At 51.5% G+C, this 21,746-nt stretch overlaps 1 protein-coding gene across 2 annotated transcripts; it reads right to left on the bottom strand.

Moving 5' to 3' along the window:
• Positions 1 to 2,658: 2,658 nt before the first annotated feature.
• HSPB3 (heat shock protein family B (small) member 3) lies at positions 2,659 to 8,560 on the bottom strand. 2 transcript variants are annotated; one of them, XM_081131486.1, is made up of 2 exons: positions 7,324 to 8,560; positions 2,659 to 5,324 (listed from the first exon to the last, which is right to left on the bottom strand). In XM_081131486.1, exon 1 carries the CDS (start codon positions 8,426 to 8,428, stop codon positions 8,003 to 8,005), a length of 426 nt encoding a protein of 141 aa, XP_080987612.1. In that variant the 5' UTR covers positions 8,429 to 8,560; the 3' UTR covers positions 2,659 to 5,324; positions 7,324 to 8,002. The 2 variants fall into 2 exon arrangements, with proteins under 2 accessions (XP_080987612.1, XP_080987613.1); XM_081131487.1 differs by having other exon boundaries at positions 7,661 to 8,516.
• Positions 8,561 to 21,746: the final 13,186 nt, after the last annotated feature.

The raw sequence follows: 21,746 nt of genomic DNA, 5'->3' as shown, positions 1-21,746 counted from the left end.
CCCTCTCCTGAGTATCTACCTGAAAAATCTGAAAACACTTATTCGTAAAGATACATGTACCCCTGTGTTCACTGCAGCACTCACAGTGGCCAAGACGTGGAAAAACCTGTGTCCCTAGATAGATGCTTCGATAAAGATGCGGGACATGCCCAGTGGGACACTCTCAGCCACAGTGTGAAATACTGCCATTTGCGCCAACATGGATGGGTCTTTAGAATATCGTGCTAAGTGAAAGAAGTCCGTGACTGAGTGTGTGGAAAGGGTTTAGCGCATCCCGGCAGGTGGGTCGCGGGTGTTTGCAGCAGTGGGCAGTGAGGGACTGTGCCACCTGTTTCTCCGCGTAGCTTGGCTATGTCACGATGTAGTCACCAAACAGGGATAAGCTTTTCTAAGTTTCACCAGTAAAGAGGTGAGCCAGGCGGGCTGCGTGAGTTCACGGAGAAGTGAGAGCCACTGAAAAGTCGGAGAAAGGGGGCCTTGGGGACGGGTCCAGGGAGTTTTCCAGGAAGAGCTGCCGCCACCCGGTGCTCCCCTCATTGCCGTCTCCTGAGCACCCTTAGAGCTTAGGAGAAAGTTCTTGCCTGAGGTAAGGGGAGGGCCTGCTCCAGGGAGAGCCTGCTGGGTCCTTTCTCTTGAGGCTTTTATTTCTCCCTTGCAAGAGGGAATCTTAAGGGAGGTCTCAGGGGAGCGTTTCAGCAGAATATTCATGCATTTTTCCAGGTGTGTTGATGTCCAAAAATGAGCACACGGGGGACCAGGCCTGTTTGTCTCGGCCTGTATCTTGTATTTTTGGTTTTAATTGTTTGGTTTGTTGTTGTTACTTATTCGCCCGACGTCATCTATCCTTGGGTCTGGCTGGCACAGATGGCACTACCTGGGTCTCTTATCTACCTCCCAGCCCGGGTGATGTAAGCTATTTGCTTTCTGGCTGGAGAGGAGAGGTGTAAACCACTTGCACTCAGGTGTTGTGGGTCAGGGCAGACAGGGCCTTGCGATTTACTAGCCGGCTGTAAGTTGCTTGACTTCTTTGGCCCTATTTGTCTAACCATCTGTCTCAGTTTCCCTTTTCCCACTTGTCAAAAATTCTCCTAACATCTAACTATCCTGCCTCAGGACCATCCACAGTCTACCCCATCCTTCGAGAGCCAGTGAGGTTCCGCCTCCAGAAACTCCCATTGCTCCAGCCTACACCAAACTTTCATTTCTGGAAACATTCGTGTGTTGGGTCCACACCATACAAGTGAGCAGTGGGTGGTTTGGGAGGGTCAGTATGTTCTGTTGCAGTCTGTGGGGTCCCCTCAATAAATATTTGTCTGCTTCTCAGGCTGAGTTCTAGCCAGTGGAGAATTATACCCAGTGGTCGGCAGGTGGGAGCCCAGTTACCACCTTTATTCTTGACCACACTGAATTGTACGATGTACTATAGAGTGGGGATCCAGTTGGCCTATAACTGCATTGGAAGGATTGTCCCCAGAGTCACTCTACTCAAAGTGAGTCTCTGCTTCTGGGGGAGGAGGGCAAGAATAGACAGGAGAAACCAGGGGCATGTTTAAGGGAAAGCCCTCCTCCTAAAAACCAACAGTGGGGTAACGGCCCCCCACCCTTAGCAAGATCTTCCCATGTGGACCATAAACTCCCTGCGGGCAGGACCTCTGTCTTAAGCCTCTGTGATACTGAGGATGGGCACATACCAGCTGCTCGTTAATGACTTTTCCGGGCTCTGTTCTAACCACTGTCCATGTATGAGCTTAATCAGTCCTTGTCACAGACCAGTGAGGCAGCTGGTATTAATGCTCATGTGTTACAGACGAGGCATAGAGCTCACGTGGTCAGTAAATGGTGAGGCTGGGGTTTGAACCCAGTCTATCGACTATGACTACTGCTCTGGTTGAATTTGAAGGACAATAGTATAGGTAAAAATGGAGACTTTTGAGAGTTCAGGAGCTAGATGTTAATGTCAAGTTCAGGGAAGTTCTGTAAATGACAACAAATGCTTAGAGAAAAGCACTAGAGAAGATTTTACAGCTCATTTCCTCTTTTCTAAATAAGAAGTCCTGTGAAATAATCAGCTATGTGCTGCCATGTGAACCCGGAAAGAGGTCTGTCAGTTCATCCCACTGAACTATGAAATCGGTCCCTTATTTACCACTTAGTCACGAGTGCAACAATGAGTCACAGCGGCTCACATCTGATTAAAAAGGAAAACAGTTTCTGGCTCGGATCCTTTGGTTGCTCATATGATTGCACTGCAATTTGCTTTATAATAGATAAGGAAGTTTTCCTTTATTTCGTGGTTGTACAAGATGCTGTGAAAGTTAAAATCCTGTCCAAATATTATGTTTCATCCCTGTAGCTTTGCATTGCATTTCTGTGATCTATTTCAGTCTGAATCCTGTTTAAAAAAGGCTTTCAGGTGTTTTGCCTGTTTACCACTAGAGGGCACTCGCTAGTCTTTTATCAAAAGCCCTGTGTGCTACTTTGTTTCCTATGTGCTACTTTGTTTCCTATGTGCTTAGAGCGGCGATTTCCAACTCTTTTTATCTCATGCACATAAACTAATTACAAAAATTCTGCGGCACAACAAAAATATCTTCTATTTTTTTGCCAACCTGACAAAAAAATATGTATGATTCATTCACACCAGACGGCTATTGTGTTGGCTGTTGTCATTTTTTTATTTGATAATCTAAGGGAAAAGAAGTCAGTGCCCCTGACTAAATTGGCAAGTGTTGCATGTTTCAAAAATTCTTTTGGCACCCTGGTTGCAAATGCTGTGTTAGAGAGGAGGCCCGCAGGCTGCCACGTTCTGTCTGGATTTATTGTGGTGAAGTCATCTCACGTAGAAACAAACTTCAAATCAAGCTGCTGATGTACCCCATTCGATGGTGGCAACTATTAATTCGGGGCCACGTTCTGTGCCCAGTGCTTTGGATGTGTTACCTCTGAATCCCACGACACCCTCATTTTACAGACGAGGAAACCGAAGCTCAGGAAAGGCACCTAACGTCCCCAAGGTCACAGCGTTGCTCCACAGCGTGGACCCAGGTCAGAAGCAGTGAATGAAAGAGGAAAACTTCCCATGATGCCCCAGCTGACTTCCTGAACCGAGAGAGGCCCTCGGGAGTTTATTCCACCTAGAAGAGCATTTGGCCAGTCAGCTGGTGCGGGAGGCCGGAAGGAGTTGGAGATAAGATAAAAGCAGCAAGTTCCAAATGTCCTTTACAGCTAAACCGAGTCTAACAGATCAGGGACCTAGGTATACTGGGCACTTTGTTTCAATTCCACTTAACACCCTGTTCCCTCTAATGCAGTAAGTGTGATCATTTAAGGGGCCAGATACCACAAGACAGTTTGTTAAAGGAACTGAGCTTCTGCCTTTGACGGTGGGTGGCCTTCACCCACTACTCTCTCTTCGGTGATGGTAATGGAGGTGCACATGCCTAGGAAAGCAGCCATTCTTACATGCACGTGCCTGTGAGTCTTGATAGAGTGTTTCTGGTATGAAACTGCTATAATAACTCCCATCTTTCCACAAACCTGGCTGCATTTGGTGGTGACATGCATCGAATTTATTGCACATGCTAATTAATGACGCCTTTGAAATGGATCAGGCATATGTTTGATGCCATTGGTGTTCATGAATATCAGCTCCAGCACTGTCCCGAGTCTGAGCCGTTCACTAAGATCATGAATTGCTTACAGTTATTCATCAAACGCCCTTGTTTCCACCCTCGGTGTTGTTTAATACGCTGCTTATATTATGTTCATATGAGGAGACAAAACATGAAATTTCAGTCCTGACTGTACCAATGACATGTAGGAAAGGCATCCAGGTTCACCCTGCTGAAGCACATCCTGCCCCGAGACAGAGCTGCCCAGACCTTCGCCTCCGAGGGCGTGAGGAGAACATGCCCTCTGGGGGGGGGTGCCGCCTGCGGGACGACTGTCATGCTTTGTTCTGTAACTGCAGCCAACGGAGCCATTTCTTTAAGTCTGTGAAATAAAAGGTCACACGGCTAAAAGATCGGGGTGGGGGGACATGGAAGCTTGGAAACGGTATATATTCCACACATATTCCAGACACACATTTCAGTTGGGTTAAACATCAGGCACTTTCAATCTGGAAATGTCCGCGAGCAGGATCAGGGTTTAAGCGCCCTCCCCGCTGGGATCGGGCACCAGCTGTCGTTCCCCGGTGGCCCTGTCCATTTAGACTTGGTTTTTAATTACCACTTTATTCTTTTGGTAAATAACCTAGTTAATTCCATTAACTAAAAGCCTCTGAAGGGGGGGCCACAGAATCCAAATACCTTTTATATCAGTCCATAGGGGGACAAGCTGCTGTTCAGAGCAGCTCTGTCACGGTATCGGCACTCGAGGCCGACCCGGCGTCCGGAGACAGGCCGGCTGTGGTCTGTTTTGCTTGCTGACTTTCTGAGGCCTCCGGCCTGTCCCCTGGGCCCGAGAGGAGTTGTTCTTTATCCAGGGCAACAGCAGCTGAGTTAGATAGGAGTGAGGTCCAAATCGCAGTGGGTCAGACGACGCGAACTTCTCCCGAGGAGACAAGCATGCACACTAGCTCAGTGATCCTGGGGAAGCCGACACAGACTTTTAAAGCCTTGAACCCAGTGTCACACGTGGAATATGAATAAGTGAGTATAATCTTTAATTATGTTCATTACCTTGAGATGATTGAAGATTCGCATGCAGTTGTACAAATTAGAGGTCTCCTGTACCTTTCCCCCCAAAAAATGTCACAAGGATGACACCCTGGGCAGATAAAACCTTATGGATACAGAAAACCAGTTAAAAGCATCTGGGATCCTCGCTTGAGAGAGTAGAATATAAATAGACGCAGGGCACTGTGCATGCCTGGTGAGCAGTGGGAGGGAGAACTTGTTTAAATGTATCTTTCTACACGTGCTACATTTCTTTCAGACTGTCCCTTCTGGAAGGAAGACTACGCCTCTTTCCTGTTGTTTATATAAAATGTAACATTGTATAATGTTTGAAGAAAATAAGAACGGGAATAAATCAGTTTAAAATAATCACTTGTCTGGAAGTCATTTTCCCTTATCCCTCCACCAGGGCGATGCTATCGGCTGGAAAATTTCCAGGTCAGCCTATATTTAGTCTGGCTCCTTGGGAGAGCTGTAATTTTGATGAGTCCTGGTTTAACACACATCCGTGAAGTGTCTGAATGAGCAGAGTTCCATCTGAAATTCCATGCGGCGACCGTCCTGCTTCCAGAGTCCTGCTTCTGTGCGTTGAGCTGGCTCAGCGGCGTGGGACGTTTAGCATCCCCGGTTCCTGGGTGCTGAATGCTGGGGCCGCCCAGGGAGAGTGAAAACACCTGGTTAAGACCCTTTCCAACTTGTCCCATCATAATCATCACAGGGGTACCACCCAAATACAGATGTAAGGGCTCCCCACCCCCACCAGAATCTCTGTTGGGCACCTGGAAATTTGTACATCTAACAAGAGCCCCAGCTGATTCTTAAAACCAGACAAACAATGAGGGGGTTAGGAAAGGGCAGAAAACCTTACCCCCAACTGCTGGGGGGACGAAAGGAAGAAAGTGTTAGGATGCGGGAGCCAACGTGAGTGGGCATCCTGGAGGAGTGGCGCCCTCTCTGGAGCCCCGGCCAGGTGGGGATGCCCCTGCCAGAGCCTGTCTGGTCAGTGGTGGGGAAAGGACCACCCTAACCCCACCAGCCCTCTGCAGACTCTGGCCTGTGGTCTGCGGCTCCACTGGCCGAACCCAATTAGAAAGTGGAATAATGTGTCCATAGGGGTCAGCCTGCTGGGCTCAGGGTGAGGTGCAGAAGGGCAGAGAAGGTCTGGGCAGGCAGGAGGCAGAAAGGGAACAGACAATCACCAGGACCACTGGGTTAGCAAACTGCAGGCAAATAAAATCCTAATTTTGTTAAAGTGATACAGTGCTTATGTACAGGGGGAATTAAAGTAGGCATTTGGAGTAGCAACCTTGTGTTAGTAGAAGAAGAAGTGGTTTATATTTTCTTAGTGTTTGGTATATTTTCCAAATTAAAAAAAATGGCTGTGTATTACTTTAACTTGGAAACAAATAAATGCTAATTGGATGGTGCATTTATTTTAATTTTAAAATCCTCACCCGAGGATATTTTTTCCATTGCTTTTCATAGAGAGTAGAAGGGAGAGAGAAAGAAACATCACTTTTTTAAATTAAATATTTAAATATTTAAGCAATATTTAAAGCTAAGGGTTAAGCAGAGAGCAGGTGCCTACGGTTTGCTATCAATTGGTTGCCTCCCACATAAGCCCTGATCTAGGCCAGGGATCGAGCCTGCAACCAAGGTATGTGTCCTTGGCTGGAATCAAACCCAGGACCTCAGTCTGAGGGCTGATGCTTTAACCACTGAGCCAAATTGGGTAGGTATCAGTGGCTCCTCATGGCAAGAATGTCATTTCCTGGACTTCCTCAGAAGTAGGATCTCATCTAGACTAAGATCAAGGCCAGCAGAGAGGCGCTATTTGTTTGTTTTCACACTATTCTGCCAGTCGATGGGAAAGAACCATCTAAAGCGGGTATTTCAGTTCCAGTCACCCAGCAGACGGAATCTCATCGGTTACTATGGGTCTTCTATGTAGCAAAGCTGCTACTGTAACAAAACGGCTTCCTAGGGTTGGACGCTCAAACCTCAAACCTCAGCACAGAGGCAACAACCTCCTCGAAACAGTAGCGTCCAAGTCCTTTCTGTCTAATCAGACTGTAAACAAGCATCTCTCGTTACAGTGTTTCAACACTACTTGTGGAGCTGTTTCGTTTCTTTTTCTGCTACTGTGTGTCTGCACCGGGGAGCGGGGTGGTGGTGTCAGCAGCCGCTTCTGTCCCCGGCCCCACGCGCCTCCCCCTTCTATTCTCAGCGCTGTCCTCAGGCTCACGGCGGTGCTGGTGCAATATTTAGTGTGTGCAGAATGAGACGGCAGATCTTAGGAATGGCGCCGGCCAGCTGTCCAGGACGGCGTTCCTAAGGCAAATCCTGAGCCCCCACCCAAGCCTGGCATTGCCTGGGGCTGGGGCAGCAGTCGGGAGAGAAGCACCCCAGACCCACTGGCTGCATAAACTCAGCGCCTTGTGAACCCGGCTGGGAGCCTCAGGCCACGGGGCTATCTAAAGCTAAGGGTTAAGCACAGAGCAGGTGCCTACGGTTTGCTATCTTCTGAAATCTAGAACCTTCAGTAGCATCTAAAGAGCCTAGAACAAAACCGTTTAACTTCGGTAACTGTGCTTTTCAAAGTGGTTTCCTAGACTTAATGTTAACTTACAAGAGTATAAGTTACATCTTATTAATAGTTCATAAATATCCACAGGACATGTGCTGCTTTAAAAAAACAACAACCAACAACTGCAGATAACTTTCAGTTTAAAAAAAGAACAAGGTACGTATTTGGAACTGTTAAAAATAAGATATGTTGAATGCCACATGAGCGTAAGGCAGAAACAGCTGTGGTCAATCAGAAATATTCCAGACCCAGGTTCCAGGTCCTGTGTTTTAGCCTCAGACTCTGTATTTACAAAGCTCCACTGTCATTAAAACACACTGAGAGGAAAAGCTGGCAGGTGAGGGGATCGCATGGGCGCCACACACAGTTTCCATGAACAGGAAACGTTCCTTACGTTGGCTGGTTCTTCGCGCCAGCTGCTGCGGAGGCAGCCTCCCGGCCTTGCTGGAGAAGTGAAATAATCCCGAGTTCTCTCCGGTCCCAAACTCGTCTCCCAAACCCTCAGTGTCTCAGGTGTGAGAAGAGCATCGCTTTGAGCTGGGAACAGAATTAACAAGCATCCTCTCTGAGCAAGACAACAGACAAACTCAACTACCAGGAGCACGTCTACGTTTTCAATCTTCATAAAAACCACTTCACACGTGGGTCCCGCACACGCTCCTGGGGCACCTTCGCCGGCCGCGCTGGGATCTCCCCGGTTGCCTGTGACCAGAAGCCCGGGGGGCGGGGCGGGACCTCACTGAGTCCCCGCCGGACGCCTGGCCTCCACCACCAGGATGCCGTCGTGGCAGAGGGCGGCCGTCAGGTCCCGGGTCTCCAGGCCCTCGGGCAGCCTGTACTGGCGCGTGAAGCTCCTGGACACGAAGCCGTGCTCGTCCATCCGGGGGCCGTGCTGGGCCTTGATCAGCAGCCAGCCCTCGAAGGTCTGTATGAGGATGTCCTCGGGCAGGAACTGGACCACGTCCAGCAGGACCTGGAAGCACGCCCGGCCTTCCCCGGGCGGCCCGTCGGGCGCCCTGGCTCGCCCCAGGTCCACGGTGGTCGGCCCGGGCAGCGCGTACAGAGCGTGGTCCAGCCGGCAGTCCTCCAGCCCCCGGGCCTCAAACTGCTCCTGGTAGCGCACGGGCGTGTCTATGAGGTGCCTCAGGATGATCTGCGCCATCGTGGGGCCGCGTCCCCTCGCCGTCCAGCCGGCAGCTGCCCTCTAGACGGACTGTCGGCGGAGCAGCTATTGGCTTACCCCCCCGGGCAGACGCAGCCAGTCGGCGAGGCCCAAACCCCCACGCGCTCCCTCTCCTCCCCGCGCGCTGACAACGGAGGGCTATTTATAGGGCCTGCTTGGGGACTTGCTCCAGCTGCCGGGCGGGGTGCCCCACGGTCTCAGTCTCCTTGCAAACGTGTCTGCCCAGCTGATCCTGGGAGAGCGGGGGACTCAGAATCGGAAGCAGCCTTTGAAAAATGTAGGTACAGTGTCCTCGTGGCGGACAGTGGGCTGAGGAACCGACTCCTCCGAACGGCCCGGAGAGGTGGCTGCCTTCCAGCGGGAGCCGAGGCCACACGGAGCCTGGTCGCCAGCGCAGCCGCCGGAGGCGTCCCCCTGACACCGGTGCACGATTAAGATGTGTACACACATTCAAATACGGGACACCCCTCTGTCCCGTATCTTTTCTTCGGTCCCCTCTTTAATCTCTTGTCCCTGAGGGGCGTCTGAGCCGCGTCGTCTGGGTTTATTCCATTTGGCTCCTTGGAAGTGGCATCGGAGGCGGGAGCCCTGGAAGGGTGGACCCCCAGGGTCGGAGGGGCACAGAGCGGGGCACCGTAGGCCTGAAAACAGAGCCACCGGGGGGAGGAAAGCGTGAAAGCCCAGAAGTCCAGGATGCGCCTAGTCCGGCTCGGCTGCTGAATTAGCAGCAGCAAATGGCAGTTTCTTGGCTGTCACCTCCTGGAAAGGAAGCGGCAAGTCCGGGTCAAGCCGCGGAGGCTCCTCCCGACGCGCTGGGTCGGAAGCCCTGCAGCGGGATGCGCTTCCGCTTGCGCTGTTGCAGGTCGGCGTTTGCTCGTAGAAACGGACTCTCCCTGGGACGTATGTGCCTGGGGACAGCAGTTGCCTCCTGGGGGGTCGCAGGGTGATGGGTGCTTTTTACTCTACAGTGTGTATGTGACACAAATACACACGAGAAGGTTTTATGGAGAGAAAGCTTCCTTGTCACGGGTCGGCGCTGGAGTGGGCAGGTGCAGGAACACAGTTCCTTTACTAACTTGCATTTTCTTAGAATGGAAAAAAAAGCCCATCGAAGATTGAACAATCAGAAAACTCGGGGGAACAATCTCCTTTGGCTCCTTTTCTGACCCTGAAGGCCTGTGACACAGCCACACAGTGGGTGTCTGCCTGCCCCCCGAGCCGCAGACCACATCCCAAACCAAAGCCCTTTTGTAACGCTGACCACTGGCCAGGGTTTCCTCCCCTCTCTGCTTTCTTCCCTGCCAAGCTCCACGGTCGCCCTCAGGGCCTGGTTCTGTCCTGAACCTTAGCTGATGGCAGCGGCCATGCACCCGTAGACGTGGGCCCTGGTCTCTGTGCCCTCCGCCTGCGAGCCAGGCTCCTGCCAGGCTGCCTGCCTTCTGTGCCCGAGGAGCAGCTGGGGTCCCTGCCTGCGCGGAGGGGCGGGCGGAAGCCAGTGCCCGAGCAGCTGTGCCCGAGGTACGGGGCCTGCAGTGCAGACGGCTTCCTACCTGCCCCACCCCATGGGCCTTTTCTCGACATTGACTTTCTGGGCCCCAGTGGGCCTCCCGCCCCAATCTGCCAAGTCTGTGTACTTGGGCCCGTCTCATGTCCGGTAGACCCATCACTTCGTGGTGGTTAAGAACATTGAGAAAGGCTGTGTCCTCTAACTTGTTACGTCACCTGGGTGGGTTTCAATTTCTCCATCTCTAAAATGGGCATAATAAGAGGCCCCGCCTCCCAGGGATGCCGGGAAGGTTGGGTTTGGCTCTGGCCGTAGAGCATTCTCTCTGTGAGGCATTGTGCCACGTGATCAACACACGGACGCGTTGCTGGTGGTGTCTCCAGCTCACGGCCGGGCTGGACACTGGAAAAGTTGTTGTCTTATCAGAATCTTCAACCTTCTTCCTCATGAAAAAGCGAGTAAGTCTGATCTTCTGGGGCAATACAGGTACCGAAACTCAGACGGGATTTAAATGGAGTAAATGATAAAATCTTGGACACAGAAGAGTGTTTGGTACAAGGTTTCTGCCTCCAAAGCAGGACCAGTACCAGCACCTGTCTTTGGCCCATTTACACTCCCATCAAAGGGATGGTATCTGAGCTCCTTTCAGTTGCTAGGCAAAGAGAGCAAAGCATCACATACTAGTTTTGGGCCTGAGAGAAGCAGAGATCTTCTCGGGGCCTACACTGAGCTGTGAAACTAACTCCAGACGGGACAGGGCAGGGGTCTGAGCACAGGGCGGGGTCCGAGCGCGCGGCTGGCCGGTTTCAGAGCTTCACGTGACGACTGCCCTCTGGTGGGGAGGCTGGAACCACACCGAGCAGACACATTTTACAGGAGCAGCTGACTCCTCTTGCCTTTCATTTGGTTTCTAATTGATTTTAGAGAGAGGAAGGGGAGGGAGGGAGAGACGCCGATGTGAGAGAAATATCCATCGGGGGCCTCCCACGTGTGCTCTGACTGAGGGTCAAACCCAAAACCTAGGCAGGCGCCCTGCCCGGGGATGGGATCCCCTCCCTTTGGGCGAGGGGACGGCGCTCAACCCGCTGAGCCGCCCGGCCAGGGCCCCCTCTGACTCCACATTGCAAATAAAGGCCCTCGCATCCCGATCCCACTCCACCCTTTGGTCCAAACCTTGCAGGTTTTAGGGCACTTGTGTTGGGTGGGGCAGTGGGATGGGACTGGGGACGTTTTGAAGAATAAATTTTGAATCCTGGCTTCTGAGCGGAAACTGTGGAGAACACTGTGCTGGTTCTACTCACATGCACCTCAGCAGGCCTCCTGGTCGGTAGTGTGATTGATGGAGGTGTTTTTGGGGAGAGAGACCTGCGTCTGAATCCTCGGCCTGCCCTTTGCTATCTGCTTGGTCCAGGGCAACTCCCAAGCTGAGGCTTAATTTCCCTCTCACCAGGAAAGTGGGAAAAATACATAGACCACTTAGGGTTGTGTTTTGAGGGTTAGAAAAAAGATACAAAACACTTAGAATAGCACCCGGCCCACAGGAAGTGTTAGATCAATGTTAGATGTTATTTGTAATATGCGAGGGCATTCGAGGTCTTTGGGGAAAAGGCTGGCGCATTTCAGTTCAGCAGTGGCTGTTTTTAAAGGACTAGCACGTAGCGTTGCCCATGTTTCTTTAAACATTAATCGGGGCCTGGCGAATGGCAGGCGTCTCTGGGCGACTGTACCGGCCACTGATCCTCGCAGGGGAGGCTCCGAGCGAGCTGGCCCTGGGAGGAATTCTCAGCGGCCCCGTCACGCCGGAGCGTCTTTATCAGCTACGATCAAATGAGTTTTCCTTTTTCCACAATTTGCTTTTAAGCCCTTCGGTGGTACTAACATTACTTTTTAGTTGCTGAGCTACTAAGCTTGAGAAAAGTCAAAACTGCTTTTTTAACCCGAGGGAAATTCCAAGGAAATTCTTACTACAGCCGCTCACGACTGGTTCCTGGGAGCCTGTGTCTTTTCTTCGCGACGTTGTGTAACTAAAAGGCCAGGTAGGGTGTAAGGTTCGAGAGGACAGGGTTGGAGGTGGTGGGGTGGCGGGTAGGGCGCCGGCCCAGCCGCCGGGGGCAGGGACGGGCGCCGGGCGTCCCAATCTGCCCCGTAGCCCTCGGTGAATCCTCACAGGTGACAACAGTGGAAACTCACGTGGTATCTCGGCCTCCACCCGGAAAGCTCTCGGCCCTTCTGGAGGAAGAATGAAGGCTTAGAAACCGACTTAACCTGCTGCCCTGCCCTTGGAATTACCCAGCCTTGCTCCTGTTGGGTCCTGGCTGCTAAGCTGGCCGTGACTGGGGGAGGGGACGAACTTGCCAGGGTGGCCACAGTGCGGGCAGGGTAGAAAGAAGGGTCACCTGTCAACACCTGGGCTCCTCGTAGGCCTTCGAAAGGGCTGGCAGCTCCACATCGGGCCCAGAGATGGACACAGGGCGGGGCTGGAGCAGCGGCTCCTGAAAGGACTGTCCCAGCCGTGGAGCTGTAGGAGCGCCAAGGGTGTCACCCCAGCCTGAGGCCGACGGCGGGGGCCTGGGGGTGCCGGCAGAGGAGCCACCCAGCCCTGCCCACTGCTCAGCTCCTAGCGTGCTGTCCATTTGCGCCAACAGCGCCCCGTCGGGCACACCTGGGGCAGGCGTGCGCTTGCGCGGGGATTGGCACCGGGAGGAGGTGGGAGGGGAGGGGGTGCTACGGTGCAGGGGCCCACAGGAGAGACAGGACCCTGGACCAGTCAGTGCGGCATCTGGTGCCAGCCCAGTCAGGGCGGTGTGGCCTCCATGGAGATACAGGCAGTGACCGTGATAAAGGGCAGAACATGCCACTCCTCACGGGCGCGGCAGACGCAGGCTGATCTGTGGACAGTGAGACCCGCCCAGGGCTCAGGGAAGGTGGGGCAGGGAGGGTCTGGGTCGGGGTGAGGTCTCCCCTGGTGAGCAGGTAAGACCAGTGAGTACAGGGTGCGAATGCTGACAAAACCGATCCTGTAGGCTGGTGGCACCAGGTGCCCTTCCACCACGTGGGCACAGATGGACGGTCACTGAGGAGAAGGGCATGCTGGGAAAGAGACACCTGCTGATGACTCAGCTCTTTTCTAAGGACGTCTACAGTGAGGGCCTGAGGGCAGGCCCTTGGAGGGTGCTCAGCCCTGGCTCCTGGGATCCTCGGGAAGAGACGCCCACGGGAGCTCAGGTCCCCCCAGCTCCGGCCTCCAGGCTCCTGGCTTCCACGGATGCCCAGTGAGAAGTAAGCCTGACCACTTGCTAGCCTGTAATTGTTGTGAACAAAAGAGATTTTTTTCTGTCCCCGGCTAGTTTTGCTCAGTGGTTAGAGCGTCAGCCTGCGGACTGAAGGGTTGCAGATTCGATTCTGGTCAAGGGCACGTGCCTCGGTTGCAGGCTCCATCCCGGCCCCAGTTGGGGTACATGTGCAGGAGGCAGCCAGTCAATGTGTCTCTCCCACGTCAATGTTTCTCTCTCTCTGTCTCTCCCTGTCTCTTCCATTCTTTCAATGGAAAAAATATCCTTGGGTGAAGAGTAACAACAAAAAAGTGAATTTTAGTAAAACTTTGCTCCCCGCTCCTGCCAGGCACACAGAAAATGTAACCTCTAAGTCAAAGGTTTGCACTGTTTACCACGTCTGCTGTGGCATCTGCTTCTATGATGCCGTTGGAGCTGGTGAGAGAGTGAGGTCTTTCTAGTGGCTAAAAACAATACTGTAGTAATAGTAATAATAGCAGCTAACTGCTGAGTGAATGCCTGCTTGCCACACAGGAAGCTCTTTACTAGCATCTCACTTAATCTCTACAACAACCCTAGGGCCCAAGTGCCATGAGCAAGACTAGAAGCCTGAGAAGCCTGAAAGTGACGTGAGACTGGGGGGAAATGCCAGGCAGAGGGCACACATACTACACAGAAACTTAGGGAAATAAAATAAGGGATAATTTAGTCTAAAATGCACACACAGAACCAGTTGACTCTTATAAGGGCTGATTTGAAATCTTTCAAAGAGCCTGTGTGGTCATGGCTCCTGACCCAACAGAGGCGACCCCGGCGAAGAAAAGCCCCCAGAGCCGATGCCACCCAGAGCCTGTCCTGTCCTCTAAATTCATTCAAATGTCAGTGGTTTTTATCTTGAACAAAATGTATTTACACCTTAGAGCCTGGCACACAATAGGAGCTACTAAGCAAGGGATTAAAATCGGCTGTGATCAATGAAGTAAGAAATGGAAAAAAGCAGGTGGGAATACTTAAGACTGTGGCACAGCCAGAGTGTGGGGCGGCTGTAGGGAGCCGAGTGAGAACCCAGCGTTTACTAAAACTAAAGAGAGTAAGTCTGGAGTAAGGCCTAGGTTAAGTCTAATACACATCCCCAATAACAAACCACTGGCCAAGAAGATGCTAGATTCAAATGAAAGAAATAAGGGTGTGGTCAAGTTTTAAAAAATAAATGAAATTAAAACTGATAACCCTATAGTGCTGCTGACTGATAATGTCGGGCAAAGAACCACCACAGCTCTAACGAAGTTAGGAAACCTTGCACTTATCACTTCTGTTTTCCTTGAGGTTCAAACCTATTATTGAAAATAAGGGCATGGACATATCTTTTGAGACTTCCTACAAAGTAAAAAATGTCTAAAGTATTAAACTTTTACCTTAAATTTAAGTACAAATTTAACAGATTTCACCTACAGTTAAGAAAAAAGTATGATTTTTTTCACTATAAGAGATGAGTGATTAATAAAATTAAAAAGGCACTTATTCTTGAATTTCTCGTGTTGCTTAATAATAAAAACAAAATGCAATGTATGTTTTGTTACCATGTTGGAAAATAGTATATACAGAAGGAGCTTTTAACACATGAAAAAGTGAGCTCTGCATTAGAGAAGGGCGCGGAGTTGCCACTAGAGGGCGCTGTAAACAGATTACTGCAGAGAACAGCCCCAGCACCTCCCTCCCCGGCTGGAGCATTTGTCTTACAGAATCTTAAACCCTTAGTAACAGAGTAGGAAGGTCCCTCTCTCTCTCTCTCTCTCTCCCTCTCTCTCTCTCCAATTTACAGTTCACTTGCAACATTACTTTGTATCAGTCTCAGTTGCACCGAGTCTTTTTGAGACTTGGTGCATTTGTATCCTCGTATCCCAGCTTCCTGGGTGTTCTTTCGGGGACACCTTCCCAGGGGTGGAGGTGCTGAAAGTCACCTTAAAAGGTTCCCCTTGTCCAACATTAAACTAGACCCTTCACCCCAGGCTTCATTTACTTTAATAGCTTTTTAAATATTTAATTATGCAACATCAGATTAAAGAATGTCCTCTTCCCGGATTTAAAAGGAGATCTCGGCACATGCTCCCAACAGTTTTCGGTAACCAAAAGCAGTTCCTGTGGAGCTGAACCCTCTTGGACCCCTCCAGTGTGCTTCCCTCCCTCCTGTGTTTAATTTCAGAACAAACCACTGTCCTGAGGTGGATGTCTGTCCCGCCTGCCCTACTTTAACACACACATTAAACACAGGGAGACCCATTCCTGTCACATTCTGCTGTTACGTTCTGAGGGCTCTCTCGTCCCTCCTTCCACCTGGACTGTCCTTCATTCCTGGATTGGAAAATGTATGTCTCCTCCCTATTTGTAGCTCTGCATTTTCAGGCCAGTACCTGTTACAGCTCAGGACCTGAGACTCCCATCCAACCCTCCCCAGTCCAGTCTCCGTGTCGCCTACAGTATTTTCTTTCATTACTTCTCCGCTGCGGCCCATGAACTCCGTATTACCTCTCGCTCGGGTGCTCGCCCACAGGGTTTGGGGCCATCTAATGTGTCCTGTTATATTTCTTCTAGCTTCTCCCACTATTTCCACCATCACTGGTTCCCCTCACTGGCCTGAAGTGCCTCCTGCGTTCCCGGCTGCACCTGTGCTCTTCGTCACACCTGTGGGCACCTGCGCTCTTCTTCACACCTGTGGGCACCTGTGCTGTTCGTCACACCTGTGGGCACCTGTGCTCTTCGTCACACCTGTGGGCACCTGCGCTCTTCTTCCTCTCTCTCTAAGCCCTGCCTTTCCCCCACATCCACGTAGGGGCCATTCCTGAGAGTGCCTGTGCCACCCACCCCATTCCCACCTATCTCTCGCTCCGTCTCTTAAGACTCGGAAGGTCTCTCACGCCGTTCAGCGGGGATCACGCACTCTCTTGAGCCGTCCCAGTTCCTTGAAGGATCCTTCCCCTTGATCGGAAAATCGGGTTGGCTTTTCCCCAAGAGGCTGAGCACATTTCCACCTGTTCAGTGGCGGATGTGATGCCTTCTCTGCGAATACCTCATCTGGACCGTTTGCCCACCTTTCTTTCGGTCGTCTTGCTGTGTAAGACCCTTCAACTATCAGCTGTGTGTTCCAAATCTGTTTCCCAGTCTATGTGTTGTGTTTCTTTTTTCTCTTTCAGTTTTGTTTCTGCTCTCTTATGATGCAGAGCTTTTAACTTCTGTGCAGGCGAACTTCAGTGTTCTCCACGGCGTGTTTGTCTTATCTTAGGGACCCAGGGGGTGGGGAGTAGTTTACATCCCACAGTATTTCTACAGGGTCTACGTTTCACATCTAGGTTTTCGATCTTCGTGGAGTGGACTGGTTAGTTGGTGTGAGGTAGGGATCTAATTTGTTTTATTGTTTTGTGTGTAGAGAGGCATTTTCCTGGGAAGCTTTATCGGGAAGTCCTTCCCCCACCGACCTGTGACACCTTGCCTGTCATGTGGGTTGGGCAGAAATGTGTGGAGGCTGCAGCCAGGCTCTGTTCTGTTCCCCCGACTCATGATCTGTTCTCTTCTTTTAAGATATCGGCAAATAAAGCAACCTCGTGACGTGACCCTCCATTCCCCCCTTACCTTCTTAATCTCTGACGTTTTGACTACACAGAGTCCTTTGTTCTCCTGTATAATATCAGTTAGTGAAGATCCACTAAAAAGCCCCGTTATGAGTCAAACTTTTAAGCTGAATGGTTTTTAAAAACTGAGTGCTTGTACCCACCTCACTCAATGTGTGCGGCATTAATTAGCGAGAAGAAATGCAGGTTTGTTCAAGACCTCCTGGGAGCAACTGTCCTGGGAGCAACCATCCCGACACTTTCTGGAACCATCTCTACGGTAGCTTTGAGGAGAACGGCTCGGCCAAGAACTTTGTTTCCGTAATCCCAGGGAAGATACAGACTCAGCAGTTGTGTGGTGCTCCAAGTGATTTGCCCAAAGACCTCCCACTGGGATCTCCGTGAACTCGCAGCTTGGATAACTCGGCAAGCTCACCCCCTGCAGGTTCACGGGCAGATGGCCAAGCCCGACACCAGGCTGCAGTCAGATCCCAGACAAGTACGTGCACATAGCTCCCTCTTTGTCTGTAGCCTGAATCGTGGTCTGGATCAATTAGCAAAACTCCCCAGCGATGTACAGCAAATGAACCTGGCTCCCTGTTCCTAAAAAATTCAGTTTCAGGTATGTTTTAGGACAGGCAGCCTTTGTAAGACGCTTACGCCCACATGTAATTGTCTACTGCAACAAGCTTGAGTGACACGAGTTCTGTTTGCCTTATAGAATCCTAAATGCAGTTACTGAGATTTGCAGCTAAATCCAGAATTAAAGGTAACACAGTCCAGTGGCTCCAAATCTTGACTCTATTTTATTTTTTACAATATTTTTAAGTTTTTTTAATTGATTTTAGAGAGAGGAAGGGAGAGGGAGAGAGAGAGATAGAAACATTAACGATGAGAGTCATTGATCGGCTGCCTCCTGCACGCCCCCGACTGGGGATCGAGCCCACAACCTGGGCCTGTGCCCTGACTGGGAATCGAACTGTGACCTCCTGGTTCATAGGTTGATGCTCAACCACTGAGCCACACTGGCCGGACTTGACTATACTTTAGAGTGACTGGCTGACTTTAAAAATCCTCAGTGCTCAGACCATGTGCTAAATAACGCTGGGGTAGGAGACACGAGCGTCAGCATTTTTCAGAAGCCACTTGAGTGATTTCACTGTGTGGCCACTGGCTGAGTTCAAACCTTCGGCACGTCAGGAAATTGAGACTTACAGATGGTACGTGACTTTTAATCACATCCTGCAGTTACACTGCCTGGTGTGGCAGGCGTGGCCACATACGGCTTTTTAAATGTGAATTTTTTAGGATTAAATACAATTAAAATTTGAGTTCCTCAGGAGCACCAGCTGCTTTCTGGGTGCTGAGTGCCTGCACGTGACTAAGAGCCACCACACCGGGCGGCGCCGGTCACAGGAATGTCCATCGTCACAGGGGCTCTCCAGACCGTCGCTGTAACAAAAATGACTCCACGTAGTTTTTAACGTGTTTCTCTGAAGGATGGCAGAAGACCGTCTTATACCTGGCTGTTACTTGGGGTTGGCTCCTATCTAGTCATTTAATAACTTCACAAGCATTTTAAACTATTATTACCGAATGATCAGTATAATAAAATATTTTTTAAACAAGTACAACTCAACACTGGCATGTCCATTGTAAAGCACCTAATACCACAATCAAAGCAACAGCTTCTAGGGTGAGTATGGGTGTGACTCAAATCCAAGAGACGCCCCCGTTTGCCTCCGCTCCAAGTCAGTGACAAGGATCCGGGAGGCCAGTTTTTCCCCTTGACGGGCAGAGAGCGCACGTGGGGCCGGGCCAGGGAGAGCTACGGTTTCAGTGACAGGTTCCCCGGCTCGGAGCCGTCTAGGCCCTACCTTGGCCCAAGAAGAGTGCACAGAAGTTGAGAAAGAACGAGCCCCCCCTTATTGATTGAAAACAAGACACAGTACAAAGGACTAGGCTCCAGTCGCTTTTACCAGCCTCTGGAATAACATTTATTACCACCGCCGTCTTTTACAAACAATTACAGGATGGGTTTCATCGCTAAAATTTCTTGCCCTCTTCTAGTAAAATGCCAAGACCAGGTTCGCCGAGCAGGCCCTGGTGCTAAGAGGTTCCGCGGTGCGGGCCGCGTTGGTCGCTGCGAGCGTCAAGAGCAATGCGGCATTTTATTAACTTTGTTTTTCCAGTTGTGTTATGCAATTGAAACTTAAAACCACTCTCCCAGAATACATTGTTCCCTGTCTGGTGGCTGAAGCTTTGTGTTCCCAAGGGCGTTGTATCGAGCGGAGAGAGAGCCTTACCTAACCCTAAGCGCAGAGGCCGGGAAGGACACCAGCCAGCGGCCGCTCGGGCTTACGTGGGTTCCCTCACCCCCCCAGCGGCTCCCGGGGGGTAAGCGCCGGCAGTGCCCAGTTTACGGGCAAGGAGCCTGAGGAACCAAGGAGCTGAGTAACTTGCACAAGGCCACCCAGCGAGCGAGGGGTAGCCTTGAACTCCCAACCCCGGCGGCCTGCCTCCGGAACCCGGCACCCCGTTGCTCTGCTCTGTGTTGAACGTGTACACACGTCAGACAAAGCCACATAACTGGCCTGTCAAGATCCAAGTCAGACACGCTGGATCCGACTGGTCCGTTTGGGTGGGAAAAGGACCCCGGGCTAGCAAGGTGTGGTGTGAGCAGTGCAGCCCTACCCCAGGGTTCCCAACAAGGCTTCCCGGGGGACCCCTCATCCCCCTTGGACGCTTAGCTCCTCTGCTCCCTGGCTGCGAGCCCCACTCGCTGAGCAAGGCCAGCTGTAGCTGCAGCGGAACCGTGGCCAGAGCTGGGGGGCGGGGGGAGGGCTCGAAGCCACCCGCAGGAGCCGCGGCCGTTCCAGCAGGTTACACAATAGCCCCCAGTGTCCGGGCCCCCATAGGCTCGGGGAGCCAGGTTTCCTGGCTCAAGGCGGGGGCCGAGATGGAGAGATAGCAGCATTAATTAGACCATTACATAAAGCAGCACCTTTCTTCAGGCCACGTTCTCCCTCGTAACCTTTACAAATCTCAGCATGTTTCGCGTTTCATCCGCAAACATAAACGAGAGGCAGTTTGTCCCACTGCAGGTTTCCCAGCCCCAGTGAACCGGTCACCGTCTCACCAGGCAGCAGCCTGGTGTCCTCTGGGCAGCGCCATGTCCTCTGGGCAGCGCCATGTCCTCTGGGCAGCAGCCTGGTGTCCTCTGGGCAGCGCCATGTCCTCTGGGCAGCGCCATGTTCTTGGATCCCTCATGGCCTCTGGGTCTCTGTGCTGACTGTGCCGCTCACTAATGCAGCTTTCCCATGCAGCCTCACTTTGAGTCCCTGGACTTGCCCTACCCCCCACAGAGTCCATTTATTTGTCATTCATTCATTCATCCATTTATTCATTCATTTATTCATCATAAACTGTATTGTTTAGAGCAGTTTTATGTTCACAGCAAAATTGAGCAGAAAGTACAGTTTCCATATCCCCGCCCCACCCCACCCCACCCCCACGGCCTCCGCATCATCAGTAACCCCCACCAGACGTACGTTTGCTACACTAACGAACCAGCCTGGACACATGGCGTCACCATCACCCCAGTCCCTAGTCTCCTGGGGGTGTCGATCTTATGGGTTTTGTCAAATGTACAATGTTATTCATCTTCCACTATAGTATCATTTAATTATTTATATCTAAAGGGTCCTGTGGGTGCGTTTTGTTCCTGAGGGGCCCCACCTGCCGTTCTGATATTTCGGAAATGGTCTCGTTGTATCCGGGAAGGTTGTAAATTCACCACCGAGGCCCCTGCATTTGGTGAGACAGTGAGCGAGTGACAGCAGAGGACACTGGGCCGGGAGACTTCTCAGCGGCCAGCCTCAGAGCCCAGTCCTGCCGTTGCCTTGGCAACCGTCAGGCTTCCTGTCCTGGGCTGAGAAGAGCGATGTCTCTTCGTTTGTGAAAAGTCTACTTTATGCTCTCGGTCCACCTGGGGCGCCCACATGCCAGGAGTGGAGCCCCCGGGGCTGGGCTTCCTTTCCCCACAGCGGGAACTGGGCAGGAGGCCTGCGCACACCTCCCACCGGGCGTCGGGCTCAAATACTGCAACGCGGGCAGAATCTAAGCCGGTCGAGGTCTTAAGCTTGCACATGATTTTATTTTGGATACAGCGTTTTTAAGGCCATTAGAGAAAGAAAGAATTCAATGACGTTTCTTTTGCAGTGACTTCTGGCCGTCACTGGTATTTTTAATCCCCAGCACAGATTTTTCAGAGAGGAAGGAAGTTTAGCATCATTAAGTAACTGCATGACTGATTATGTCTAATATGCCTGAAGCATCATTTAAAGAGCTCAGAGCACCCTCCAATGTGATCTCTTCTCATCCAAACACTTAGGAAGCCCCTGGGCCTTGAATTAGACAACAGACACGCTCTCCGTTTCTAACTGATGTCTCCGTGTGAACCCAAAGCGTTGCAGTTTCCTTGATTTCCTTTGAAATCCCCCAGAGCGTTGCTTACCCATGGCCCAGAGGGCCGCCTGCCCCAGCTGCTAAGATGTGAATAAGGTTTCATCTTTCCCTTTGCAGGGTGCAGTGTGCAGTTGCTGACAAACATCGCCAAATTTATTTTAGAACCAGGGGAATAACGGGTTCCTGGAACAAAATGAGTCGCCTATTTCCACTCTCCTGTAACTTAACATCTCGATAAGTGGCCACTCACCCGAGTGGCTTTGTGCCCCTGGGCCCCCGGTTAGACAAAGGAGAGCGGCAGGTCTGAGCAGCTCCAGGAGCCCCCCTAACACAGACAGCCCGTCCTCTGGCATCCAGGCGGACAAAGCAAAAAACTAGAAGCAGCCCGGCCAGCATAGCTCAGTGGTTGAGCATCGACCCATGAACCAGGAGGTCGCTGTTTGATTCCT

This window comes from Miniopterus schreibersii, assembly GCF_964146895.1.
Source record: "Miniopterus schreibersii genome assembly, chromosome: 3".
Lineage (NCBI taxonomy): Eukaryota > Metazoa > Chordata > Mammalia > Chiroptera > Miniopteridae > Miniopterus > Miniopterus schreibersii.
This window is presented reverse-complemented; position numbering and strand designations above follow the sequence as displayed.

Bases quoted from the DNA above. Each gene is read 5' to 3' on its own strand.
- HSPB3 (XM_081131486.1), bottom strand. From the start codon at position 8,428: ATGGCGCAGATCATCCTGAGGCACCTCATAGACACGCCCGTGCGCTAC.